Source organism: Castanea sativa, chromosome 9, assembly GCF_040712315.1.
Source record: "Castanea sativa cultivar Marrone di Chiusa Pesio chromosome 9, ASM4071231v1".
Lineage (NCBI taxonomy): Eukaryota > Viridiplantae > Streptophyta > Magnoliopsida > Fagales > Fagaceae > Castanea > Castanea sativa.
This window is the reverse complement of record NC_134021.1, coordinates 27,352,647-27,365,877: the sequence shown is the minus strand read 5'-3', so window position 1 is coordinate 27,365,877 and position 13,231 is coordinate 27,352,647. Positions and strand designations below refer to the sequence as shown.

The 13,231-nt window shown below is 43.0% G+C and overlaps 1 protein-coding gene across 1 annotated transcript; it reads right to left on the bottom strand.

Annotated features, from left to right (window-relative positions):
• Positions 1–1,560: 1,560 nt before the first annotated feature.
• Positions 1,561–12,987, bottom strand: LOC142608983 (polygalacturonase inhibitor). The gene is given in 6 exon segments (XM_075780633.1): positions 1,561–1,643; positions 11,736–11,854; positions 11,856–12,324; positions 12,327–12,495; positions 12,497–12,626; positions 12,953–12,987. Coding segments are annotated over 6 exon segments (1,005 nt in total).
• Between the last annotated feature and the right edge of the window lie 244 nt (positions 12,988–13,231).

Here is a 13,231-nt window from a genome sequence, read left to right as displayed (position 1 = left end):
TGTGTGTGTTTGACATGAGATGGCATGAAGGGTTATGGGTGGCTATATATAATGGGGTAGAAGTGCAAAAGGTGAAGATGATGAATTAAAATGCAAAGATTTTTGTGTGAGGGATGAAAAATCTTGAAACATTGAACCAAAGGATATAAAAAATATGTATTTTTAATTAGAAATGTCTTGAAACATTGAACCAAATGAAACAAAAAAAATCACTATTTAATTTGTTCTTATCTCCTATGTGGCACTTGAGAATGTTCTCTTTGCATAAAATTCGCCACTTGGCAGAACCTCATGCTTTTCCACAAGAGGTCTCTGCTTTTATATATATATATATATATATATATATATATATATATATATATATATATATATTGATTTTCAAGATTGTAAATTTTTTTATATATTTTTATTCTTTGTCAAATGAGTTATCCAATAAGTCATTTGTAATTTTGTTTTATATTTTGGGATGTTGATATTATGTAGAAATAAAATTTGTGTATTTGTTTTACTTATTTTTGTGTTATTTTGTTTTAGTTAGCAATGTTGAGATTTGTATAATTTTAAAATTATTGAATAAGTATTAATAAGTTTAACTAAGTTCATTCTTAATATAAGTAGTGAATTCAAAGTAATGTATTTTACATCAAGTAATTTGTTGCATGACCTTCCAAATGACAAATACATGTTTTTTTTATTAAAAAAAAATTAATGTGAAAATACGGGTCAACCCGACTCGAACCCGAACCCGTTTTTATTTAAATTGATCCGTTTTTGACTTGTAACTCGATTGATCTGACCTAAATCCGACTCGATCTAACCATTTTGCCATGTCTGACTACGATGTACTAAGTTTTTCAAAAGCTATAGTCTCTGGTAATAAGTTTGCTTTATTGCAAATTTAGCAAGATCGAGAACAGATAGGAGAACTATGTAATAAAAAAAATGTCCTTTGCTACGTTGTGCTAAGAGATTAGGAAGCAGATTTGGTGTTTTACGTACAGCTAGGCACATGTTTATCTTGTTACATGAATTTATCCATTTTGAAAATATTTAAAAAACACAATTAGTTGGTGAGAGTCTTTGTAAGTTGTAACTTAATTTCTAAAGCCGCCATTAATTAGAAAACATGCTGCTTTCATGTTTACTGTTTAGTTATGAGATTACTTTTTTGCCCCAACAATAACAAGTTAACAACCAGTAACAACCTGTCATTTAATATTTATTGTAAAAATGTTGTGAAAATATCATTTCTTATTATGAGAAGTGCTACTAGGTACACAACATTTTCATAATAAATTATAGGTGGTTAGTTGATATTGGTTCAAATTTGAACCTAACACTAATATTACTTTGCGATTTGATATCTAAAATCTTTACTCATTATAGAATGCTCAACCATTCATCTTTCAATTCATTTGCATGTAGTTATGTCTCAATTCTTTCCTTACAGCTTACAACAAACAATTAAACTAATCTTATCTTAATTATATTATTTTTTTAAAAAAGTTTTAAAAATTACAGAGAGACCCGCTTTAGTTTCTATGCAAGTCTATTATAAGATCACTTGCAGCTTGGAAGTGGAGAGCCACACAAACACCGATTGTGGAAATAATTCGAATAATTGAAGCTTTGCAATTTACCACCTGAAGGGGATAGAATTTAAGATAGACAGATTTGTTCATAAAGCCAACCAAAAGCAACGGTGCCAAGGAGAAGGACGGTCTAAACGCATGAACAAACAATGAGTGGAATAAAGATTGCGCCCAGATGGAGAGAAAGAGAAGATGGACGTAATTTCCATGGTGGACGGATTGCAAGTAGACAGATACAAAGTAGACGGGTGGCAAAGCCAGGTGGTATCCACATGGCTTAAGTGGTCTCTAAGAAACTTCAAAATGAAATGTCTTGTGCCCTACGATTAACCCTAATCAACAAAATCTATATATGGAAAGGATCCCGTAAAATACGTGTATTTATGAGGATCTTCCCTACAAGGAAACATCTTATTCACCAAGAAATAAAAGTCAATTCTACACTACTATAAAAACCTAGAACCCTCAGAAATCAAGGTATGCATAACTTACCCTAACTCTGGCATTCTAGAGTTATGAACATTCTCTAACTTAACCTTCGGAGGGTATTTGGTCAGTACCATACCGGTACTCTCTATAAGGCTTTTTTCTTCCTTGTTGTGCAAGTTTTGTCTTGAGCACGTGAGGACTGTGCAGTTTACTGACGATTTTCGGCATCATCAGTTGGCGCCGTCTGTGGGGAGAAACGTATCGAGAAAACAATAGTAGCCATATTAACACTTCCCAGACAAAGAGTTGTATGGTACTCACTTGCTCGATGGCAACCAACAACAATAACGGAGATGAACCACGCACTATTGCCCTTGAAAGACAGGTATAGACCTTAGCTGTAGCGGTGAAACGCCTTACTAAGCAAAACCATGACCTAGAGGAACAGCTGCGCCAAAGGGATGCTAGGCCCAATAGTCATAGAGAAGAGCAAGAGGGCACCAGCGCCAAAAGGAGGGACCAAGAAGGACCAGAAGGCAGCAATGCTTCGAGTAGACAAGAACGACAAGATACCAGCTGTCCATTCGTCGCAGAGACAACACCACCACACATTGTTACGGAGATGCAGATGATGCAGATGATGAAGGAGTGGATGGACTTCATGATGAACGCCCTCAGAGGACGGGTGTCAAGCAACCTCGACGAGTTAGTCCACCGGACGGAATCGCCTTTTACCGTACCCGTCACTTCGTTCCCCCTTCCATCGAAGTTTTGTATGCCACTGGTAGAAGCCCACGACGGGCCAAAGGATCCCTTAGATCACTTGGAGTCATTCAAAACCCTCATGCACTTACAAGGCATTGCAGATGAAATCATGTGTCAAGCCTTCCCAATTGCGCTGAAGGGTCCTGCAAGGGTATGGTTTAGCAAGTTGACGCCCAACTCCATCAGTACCTTTAAGCGCGCAGTTTGCCTCACACTTTATAGGGGCACAGGTGTAAGAAGTCCACTGCATGCTTGATGAGCATCAAACAACGGGAGGAGGAGACGCTAAGATCCTACATAACCCTCTTCAATAAGGAAGCCCTCTCGATAAATGAAGCTGACGAAAAAATACTCGTTGCTGCATTCACCAATGGGTTATGGAAGGAGAAGTTTATGTTTTCCTTATACAAAAATGACTCGAAAACCATGTCGGATGTACTTTACCGAGCTACTAAGTACATGAACGCGGAAGATACGTTACTTGCCTAAATAGAAAAGCCTAAAAAATGGGAAAGGTAAGAAGATGTACGGACAGGGGATGAAAGACAACAAATATAGGAGACTGACGGTAGGATAGGTGTTCCAAGCCCCCACTGGGAGGTTCGCAATCTTCACCCTGTTGACGGCCCCTATTGATCAAGTCCTGATGCAGATCAAGGACAAAGCGGCCTTGACATGACATGGCAAGCTGAAGGGAGACCCCAGCAAAAGGTCCAGAGACAAGTACTGCCGCTTCCACCATGACTATGGTCACGACACATCTGGATGTTACGACTTGAAGCAGCAAATAGAAGCCCTTATCAGACAAGGAAAATTGTAAAGATTCGTCAGCAAGGAAAGGACGAACCTACCACAAGAGTAGGCCGCTTGAAGGGAAAACAAGCGTCCTAGGCCACCCCTAAGAGACATAAGGATGATTGTAGGGGGCACTACGGCCTCCGATTCAACAATGAAGGCACGCAAGACCTACCTCAGGATGGTCCATAACATCCAGTTGACGGGTTTAGTCCCAAAGATGGCACGTATCGACAACCCTGTAATTGGGTTCACAGAAGAGGATGCTCGACCTCTCCACCACCCACACGACGATGTACTTATAGTTAGCACGGGAGCTTTGCTGATATCCTCTACTACCCAGTGTTCTAGCAGATGAGGATTGAGAGGGAATGGTTGGTGCCAACTAATGCGCCACTCGTTGGATTCGGAGGAATAAAAGTATACCCCCTCGGTGCGGTCACTTTGCTTGTAACCGTTGGTGATTACCCTCAATAGATTAGCAAGGGTGTGACATTCTTGGTTGTTGACTGTTCGTCTGCTTACAATGCCATCTTGGGCCGTCCTACATTTAACTCATGGAAGACTGTAACTTTAACTTACCACCTAATGATCAAGTTCCCCACCGAGTGCAGAGTGAGAGAGGTACGAGGATATCAAGTAGCGGTGTGCGAGTGCTACATTACCATGCTGGAGATGGACGATCGTTTACAAACCATGTGTATAGAAGAACAACGGACGATGGCAGAACCCGCGGAAGGGTTGGAAAAGGTACTCTTTGATGATTCTAGGCCCAAGCGAACGACCAGGATTGGCACCCTCGCTAGCCCACCAGTCCGTTAGGCGCTCATAGCATTTCTGAGGGAGTACCAGGACGTCTTCGCTTAGAGCCACGAAGACATGCCCAGAATTGATCCTTCGGTCATAGTCCATAAGTTGAATATATCGCCCTCTTTTTCTCCCATCCGTCGGAAGAAATGAGTGTTGTGCAGGAACGAGACAAGGCCATAGCAGAAGAGATTCGCAAATTATAGGAAGCAGAGTTCATATGAGAAGTATACTACCCCGAATGGCTGGCCAATGTAGTGATGGTTAAAAAGGCCAATGAAAAATGGAGGATGTGCGTGGACTTCACGAATCTAAACAGGGCATGCCCCAAGGACAGCTACCCACTTCCGCAGATTGATATCTTGGTGAATTTGATAGCAAGACACCGGTTGCTGAGCTTCATGGACGCATTTTCTGGTTACAACCAGATTAAGTTGGACGAAGCTGATCAAGAGAAGACTTCATTTGTCACTAGCCAGTGTCTCTTCTACTACAAAGTAATGCCATTCAGACTCAAGAACGAGGGCGCCATGTATCAAAGGCTGATGAACAAGATGTTCACACATTAGATTGGGAGGAGTATTCAAGTCTACGTGGATAACATGTTGGTAAAAAGCCAATAGGAAGACGACCATTTGGACGACCTCAAGGAAACCCTTGATACCCTTCGCTCTTACAACATGAAGTTGAATCCGAACAAATGCACATTTGGGGTGACGGCTGAAAAATTCCTAGGGTTCATGGTATCCCAGAATGGTATTTAGGTCAACCTAGACAAGATACGGGCAACAATGGAGATGACGCCGCCAACAAATATCAATGAAGTACAAAGCCTTAACGACAAAGTAGCCACACTAAACAGGTTCGTCTTAAGAGCAACGGAAAAATGCCTGCCCTTCTTCCACACATTGAAGAAGTCATTTGAGTGGACGACTGAATGTCAGCAGGCATTCGAAGACTTGAAAGCATACCTGTCCTCCCCACCATTACTGAGTCCCTCCAAACCAAGTGAAGAATTGTTCCTCTATCTGGCCGTCTCCCTAGCAGCTATTAGCACAGCCTTAGTCAGAGAAGAAGACAGGGTACAAAAGCTTGTATATTACACTAGTCGGGCGCTCCAAAGTGTAGAAGAGAGGTACCCCCCATGGAGAAGCTCGCCTTCGCGTTAGTGACTGCGACTTGTAAGCTCAAGCCATACTTCCAGGCCCACACTGTGGTCATCCTAACAGACAAGCCTCTACGGAGAGCAATGAGCAGCCCTGAAGCCGTTGGACGGATGGAGCTATGGGCAATTGAGTTGAGTGAATTCAATGTATAGTATCGCCCACGTACGGCCATGAAGGGGCAAGATGCTGCTGCCTTCATCGTAGAATTCACCAACATGGCAGGCCAGGGGGCAGGATCACAGCGTCTGGAGTATCCACACGGACGGGTCGTCCAACAGACAGGCAGGCAGAGCTAGTATGATACTCTATTCCCCAGAAAGGGATGAGATCGAATGTATGGTCTAACTTGATTTCCCTACAACTAATAATGAAGTGGAGTATGAAGCTTTAGTAGCAGGGCTGGATCTCGCCAAAGCAGCAAGAGCCACAAATGTGGTTGTATACTGCGACTCTCAGGTAGTCACGAGTCAAGCAAACGACAACTATGAGTGCAAGGGTGAACGGATGAAGAAGTACCTAGAGTAGGTGAAGAAACGAACGAACGACCTTCAAGCAAATTTTGTTCAAATCCTAAGGGAGGAAAATGAGCAAGCCGATCGTCTTGCCAAGAATGCGTTAGCAGAGCATATGCATATCCCAAGTCAGGTACTATCCTTTGTCCAAATCTCACCATTAATAGAAGGCATCAGTGTGCTGGAGATAGGTTCTGAGAACAACTGGACTACACCATTAATCTCCTACCTGAAAAATGGCATGCTACTTGACGATAAGGAGACTGTAAGGAAATTAAAGGTTCAGGCAAGACGATTTGTGCTAATCAAAGACATCTTGTACAAAAGAGGCTTCTCCTGCCCATACCTACCTAAGGTGTCTTAGTTTCGAGGAGGCAGACTGTGTCATGAGAGAAGTCCACAAAGGAATCTGCAGAAACCATTCCGGATCACGGTTTTTAGTGCACAAGCTGGTACGGGCAAGATATTATTGGCCTACCATGTAGAAAGATGCCTAAGCATATGTCAAAACTTGCAACAACTGTTAGAGGTATGGCAACCTCATCAAAAAACTAGTAAAAGAGCTCACTCCAATGATGGTCCCATGGCCTTTCGCTCAATGGGGGTTGGATATTATGGGCTCGTTCCCAACAATAATCAGATAGTTGAAGTTTCTAGTAGTCGACATAGATTACTTCACTAAATAGGTGGAGGCCGAAGCCCTAGCCACCATTACGGAGAAGAACGTACGAAGCTTTGTATGAAGGAACATTATTTGCAGGTACGGTATACCTAGAGTATTGGTCTCAGACAACGGGAAGCAGTTCGACAATGACTCATTTAGAGATTTTTGCTCGTAGTTAAGGATTAAGAATCACTACTCCTCACTCGCCCACCCTTAGGCCAACGAACAAGTTAAGGTCACAAACCAATACTTGCTCAAAATCATCAAGACTCGGCTCGAGGGGGTAAAGGTATATGGCCGGAAGAGCTGCCAAGCGTCCTGTGGGCATACAAGACGACGACAAGAACACCTATAGGAGAAACACCGTTTCAACTAACGTACGGATGCGAGGCCGTTATCCCAGTTGAAGTCGGACTCACAAGCTATAGGGTAGAGAACCATGATGAAAGCAGGAACGATGAAGCTATGTACCTACAACTTGACTTGGTAGATGAGGTTAGAGCAACGACTGAACAAAGATTAGTGCGGTACTAGGATCTCATGGCCAAACACTATAACTCTAGGGTCAAACACAAAGAGTTCCAAGTTGGAGATCTTGTATTGAGAAAGGTGACAGGCGGCACAAGAGACCCTTCCTAGGGAAAGCTAAGACCTAACTGGGAAGGACCCTACAGGATCGCTTCATGGCAGAGGAAAGGAACTTACCACCTAGAGATGCTAAACGGGCAAAAGTTACACCACCCATGGAACACGGAGCACCAAAAGAAGTATTACTAGTAGACAAGGGCACGGACAATGACACCCCTCATTTCCAGTTTATTTCCTTTTAGTAGTACTTTTTAAGCCCGAAGGGCAATTTTTCATTCTTTAAGAACAATTTCTACACACGTATTTATCACAATAAGAGGAGTTACTCAGATATATCATGTGTATGTCTACAAAACTACGTCTATAATTATTAAGTCCATAAGTGGATGGGTTCATCCCAAGGGATGATTCGAATTTATTAAAGTCCACAAGTGGACGGGTTCATCCTAAGGGGTGACTTGAAATTATTATAAGTGGACGGGTTCATCCCAAGAGGTAACTTGAAATTATTAAGTCCATAAGTGGATGGGTTCATCCCAAGAGGTGACTTGAAATCATTAAGTCCATAAGTGGATGAGTTCATCCCAAGGGGAGACTTGAAATTATTAAGCCCATAGTGGACGGGTTCATCTCGAGGGGAGACTTGAAATCATTAAGTCCATAAGTGGACGGGTACATCCCAAGGGGTGATTTGAAATTATTAAGTCCATAAGTGGACGGGATTAGTCCACAAGTGGACAAGTTCATCCCAAAGGGTGATTTGAAACTATTAAGTCCAATAGTAAACAGGTTCATCCCAAAGGATGGTCAAAAGTTACCAAGTCCTTAAATGAACAAGTACTAAATCTGCAAATGGATAAGTTTTATGGACACTAAGTTCACGAATAGACAATTTCATCCCAAAAATATTCAGGTCCTCAAGGGGACGGGTGCATTTAAGCATAAGTACCAAAATGACTAGGCACACCCAAGTCTCAATAAGTCCTCAAAGGGACGGATACATAATACTAATTCCAAGGTAGACGAACAGAAACACATCTCAAAGATAGGAAATAGAAGAATTTTATAAATATAAGCAGTAGATAAAAGCCCATGAAGGGTAAAATTTACATACAAAGCCCAAAAAATAATGGGCAACGGTGAAAACAACAAGACATATTGTCCTCCCAAAAGATTTTCACACTAAGGAAATATAAGTTAACAAAAAATAAAGTCTACTCCTCCTCAACGAATTTAGCCTAATCATTATGAGGAGTAGCCTCCTCGTCACCTTAAGGGTAGGGAGTGGAATCATCTGCAAAAAGATCATCGGTGCCTTCGGAGTCTACAGGACGGGCTGGGGAGAGCCTTTGGTATCAATAGTGATGTGCGACAGGTCGAGATTTGGGAATGAGGCCTTGACCTGACGGAGGCAGTCATCGAAGCCGTCGACAAAGGAACTACCTAGCTAGGTTAAAAAAGCGTCGGAATCACGGTATTCCTTTATCGCGTCCTCCTTAGCCCAACGGAGTTGCTTCTTGAACTTAGAGATTTCATCTTCCTTGTCCTTAAGCACTTTTTTTAGTGCCTCCGTCTGCGCCTTCGCCTCATCCATGAGGTTTTTTTGTTAGATCAAGCTTGTTTTCTGGACAACCTTCTAGGCCTTCAGCTTTGCCAACTTCGTCTCCGTTGCCTTCACCTTCGCCCTCACACTCTTGAGATAGGCAACGGTCCATTAGGCCCATCATCATGAGCACCCCCTGCAAGAATAAAAAACAAAGGTTAGAAAAACAAAGACAACATGACAGAAAGGAGAGAAGGATGGATATACATACCTGTGCAAGGCTGAAAAGGCCTGTCTCCCCCATAGCCTCGGTTGCATGGTTGCCTAAATCCTCGTAGTCATCATCTTTGATGATGGACGAAAGTTGCTTGAGTGCATACCGCAAGTCCTCACGGAGGAGGACATGGCGCTTTTCAGTGACGAGACCCTGATCTGGCATAAGGCCCTTGCCTTTCCCTAGACCAGATGGAGGAGGCAGCTTGTTTGTGATGGTACTCTCCTCGACGGCTGATCCTGCCACCACCTTGGGTTTCTTGGGGAGACGGTCGGTCTCGTACAACGGTTTCCTCTTTGTGGATGGGTTGGCCGAACCCGTTCCCTTGGGAGGCAAGCTTCCCTCTTGCTTCTTTTACGCAGCAGCTTGTTGCTTGATGAAAGCCATCCTCTTGTCGTCTTCCATTTTTGCATCAAAATGGACGGAAACAGAGAGTTAGGCAAACTACTATAAATAAAAGAAAAAGTAATGAGCAACGGACTTACGTCTACGTGCTTGACTATCGTAGCGACAGGCAGTTGCAATAGGCTCAAGACCGTCACAATACCAATGGATTGTGTCCAAGGTAATAAGCTTTGCCCACGTCCTCTTTGCAAACTTGATCCTAAAGATCTTTTCCAAAAAACTCTGCTTAAGAGTCACCTTTATACGGTCTCGGGCTACAAAAGAGGGACAGTTAGGCCAACACATGACACAAATAATAAGAAATAAAATTTAGACTAGACGAACGCCTACTAGACGGGGGCATTATACCCTAAGTTTTGTCCACAGGCATGTACTCATGATCATCAGGGTGACACATCCAGTCGTCCCCCTGAATGAAGAAGTACCGGCTCTTCCAGTTTCTGTTTGAATCAGGGGTGTCGCACACTAGCCTAAGTATTGGCTTCCTCGGTAGGAAATTGTACATACCCATAGACTGGGTGATTTCTGATGGACATTAGCAGTGGAAGAACTCCTCCACCATCATCTTACGCCCCCTATTAGTTAAGACTCCATATAACACTTTTGTGCCAAGGAAAACTCTCCAAGCATTTGGAGAGATCTGGGTGACGGCTAGCCCCAGGTATTGAAGTAAATGGCGGTGAAGAGCACTTAAAGGGAATCTAAGTCCCGCCTTAAGCATCTGCTCATACACCCCAACGTCTTCGACACCCCGGTAGTAGCACTTTTCGAATTTGAAAGGTAGATGGATGGGGATGCTGACGGGAATCTGATATTTTTCCCTAAGGATTTCGAAGTTTTTTTCCTTGATGCTAGAGTTAAAGTTGTTTACCGTCCACAACAAAAGAAGGATAAATTGCCTAAAACCATTAGGACCTATGATGGATTGGATGGGGGGTTCAGCACTGACCACATCATCTTTGCTATATGAGTCACCCTCTGATCCATCCATGTCCAAGTCCTCATCCCCCTCCGCAGAAGGTGAGTTGGCAGATGGAACCCTTTCATCATAAGAGGTGCCGGGGTCATCCTGACCAGACGGATACACCTCATCGTAGCCTGCCCCTTCACGGACACACGATTGATCACTCGACGCCTCACTAGACATTTGTCACCTACACGTGATGGATAAAACCCCTAAGACTCTACAAGTCTACATAGTGGACGAGCATGCAATATTTAAAGTGAATATAAGGCAACAAATACTTACCAGTTGAACGATACAAAGAGGCAACGGAAACGGCGTGGCAAATGGTCACACTAAGTCGATGGTATGACGATTTCTGGTAGGAGACGGTAGCGCTCTGACACTAGAAATTTGTTGTGGAAATTAAAAATGAAAGGGAAGAGCAACCTATATAAAGAGGGAACAGCAAGGAAGATAAAGGGACGCTTTGATTCAAGTAATCAGCCACTGAGAATTTGCCACGTGCCCCTCTTGCATTAATGACTCAAGGCTAGCTTGTCAATGAAAGCACAACTCCCAAGAATATAGTTAAACCGTCACTCTACAGGTCCATTTGTGAAAATAGGTGACAACCCATAGAGTGAGGGGGCAGCTGAAAGGGATAAAATTTGAGATAGACGGATCCGTTCATAAAGCCAACCAAAAGCAACGGTGCCAAGGAGAAGGACTGTCTAAATGCACTAACAAACAACGGGCGGAATAAAGAACGCTCCCAAACGGAGAGAAAGAGAATATTGATGGACTTTCCATGGTGGACAGATTGCAAGTAGACGGGTGGCAAAGCCACGTGGCATCCACATGGCTTAAGTGGTCTCCAAGAAACTTCAAATGGAAATGTCTTTTACCCTACGATTAACCCTAATCAACAAAATCTCTATATGGAAAGGATCCTGTAAAATACGTGTATTTATGAGGATCTTCCCTACAAAGAAACATCTTCTTCACCAAGAAACAAAAGTCAGTTCTACACAATTATAAAAACCCAAAACCCTCATAAATCAAGGTACGCGTAATTTACCTTAGTTCTGGCATTCTAGAGTTGTGAACATTCTCGAACTTAACCTTCGGAGAATAGTTGGTCGGTACCACTCCTGTACTCTCTGTAAGGCTTTCTTCTTCTTTGTTGTGAAGGTTTTGTCAAGAGCACGTGAGGACAGTGCACCTAATTGACAATTTTCGGCATCATCACCGTCCATTGGAATCTGACCACAAAGCCTATTATAACCCACATTCAAGTACTGCAAATTCAGTGAGGTCAACTTAATAGGAAGACCTCTAAAGATCTTATTGTGGTTAAGATCCAAAACTCAAACTCTTGGGGAGCACAACCTTTGACAAATTAAACTCCAACAAGTTCCTTGGCAAGTCCATGATCTCTGTGGTCTTGTTCGATCCGAAAACCACGGATGCATCGCCTTCGAGTTTGTTTTGTGACAAATCAATATAGCCAAAGTCCATGTGGGCGAACGAGGTTGGGATTGTACCGGTTAGTTGGTTGTGAGATAGGAACACATATAGTCCCTGAGGAAAATTGCCGAAAGAGTAGGGGAGTGGTCTGGAGAGTTTTTTACGGTCCAAGTGAAGTCCACCGAGCTTAGGAAGCTCTGAAAGTGAGGGTGGGATTGAGATAGAGAGTTGGTTGAATGCGAAGTCAATGAAAGTGAGGTTTTTGAGTTTGTTAATGAAATCAGGAATTAGGCCAGTGAGATTAAGCCAGTTGAGTCTGAGGAAGTTGAGGTGTTTGAGATTGACAATGGCAGGTTGAATAGTACCAGTGAGGGTAGTTTCTGGAATTCAAGGGTTTCGAGGAATGGAAGGTCACCAACTTCAGGTGGGATTTGGCCAGAGAGTTGGTTGTCAGTAGTGATGGTGAGGGAGTTGATGCGGTGAGAGGTGGAGTCACTTGTGACACAATACCAGCCAGTACAGCAATCGGCGTTTGTTTTCCAAAGAGGTAAGGACATAGGGGTTGTTGAAGGCTTGTTTGACTTGGAGCAAGACTTTTTTGTCTTGTGGGTTGCAGAGCTCTGAGAAAGTAGAGGAGATGAGTGGGGTGAAGCAGAGGAGAGAGAGAAGAGGCCTACTTGTACCGCCAATTTTGGAAGGTAAGAGAATGGTGGTGCATGTGTGTGAAATTTGATGATGACAAAAAGGTTGATTTATAGAGTGTGGCGGTCTAATGTCTACGTTTTTGTGTTGGAATGATGTAGTAGTTGACAGAAGCTTTGAGATCTAGTTCCAGGCTCACGGTTAGCATACTCACATAACACACTAGCACCAAAGCCATTTCATTTATTTTTTCCCTTCAGCTCTGTTTCTCCCAAAATTTTCCCTTCAACCCTATTTCTCACAAAACCCTCGATGAACCCAGCAAAGGAAATCCATCGTCACCTAGCGTCAAATCACCTCCGACGGGTAGCAGCGGCGCCGATCTCCTCCATCATGACCTAGTGGCGTCGATCAAGAATGCAGGAAATGAGCTCCGACCTGAAGAAAAAGAGAGAAGGACCAATCAAGAATGCTTGGGTTCACTGATTATGGCTCAAATCTCCGAATAGAAGTTAGATCAAAGACATGCAAGACCGATTCCACCCCTTTTCTCCACCCCTTTTCTCTCTTTCATTTCTTACTTCTGGGTTTTGTTTGTGTTTGGAGAAGAAATTTTTAGATTTATTGTGTGGATGA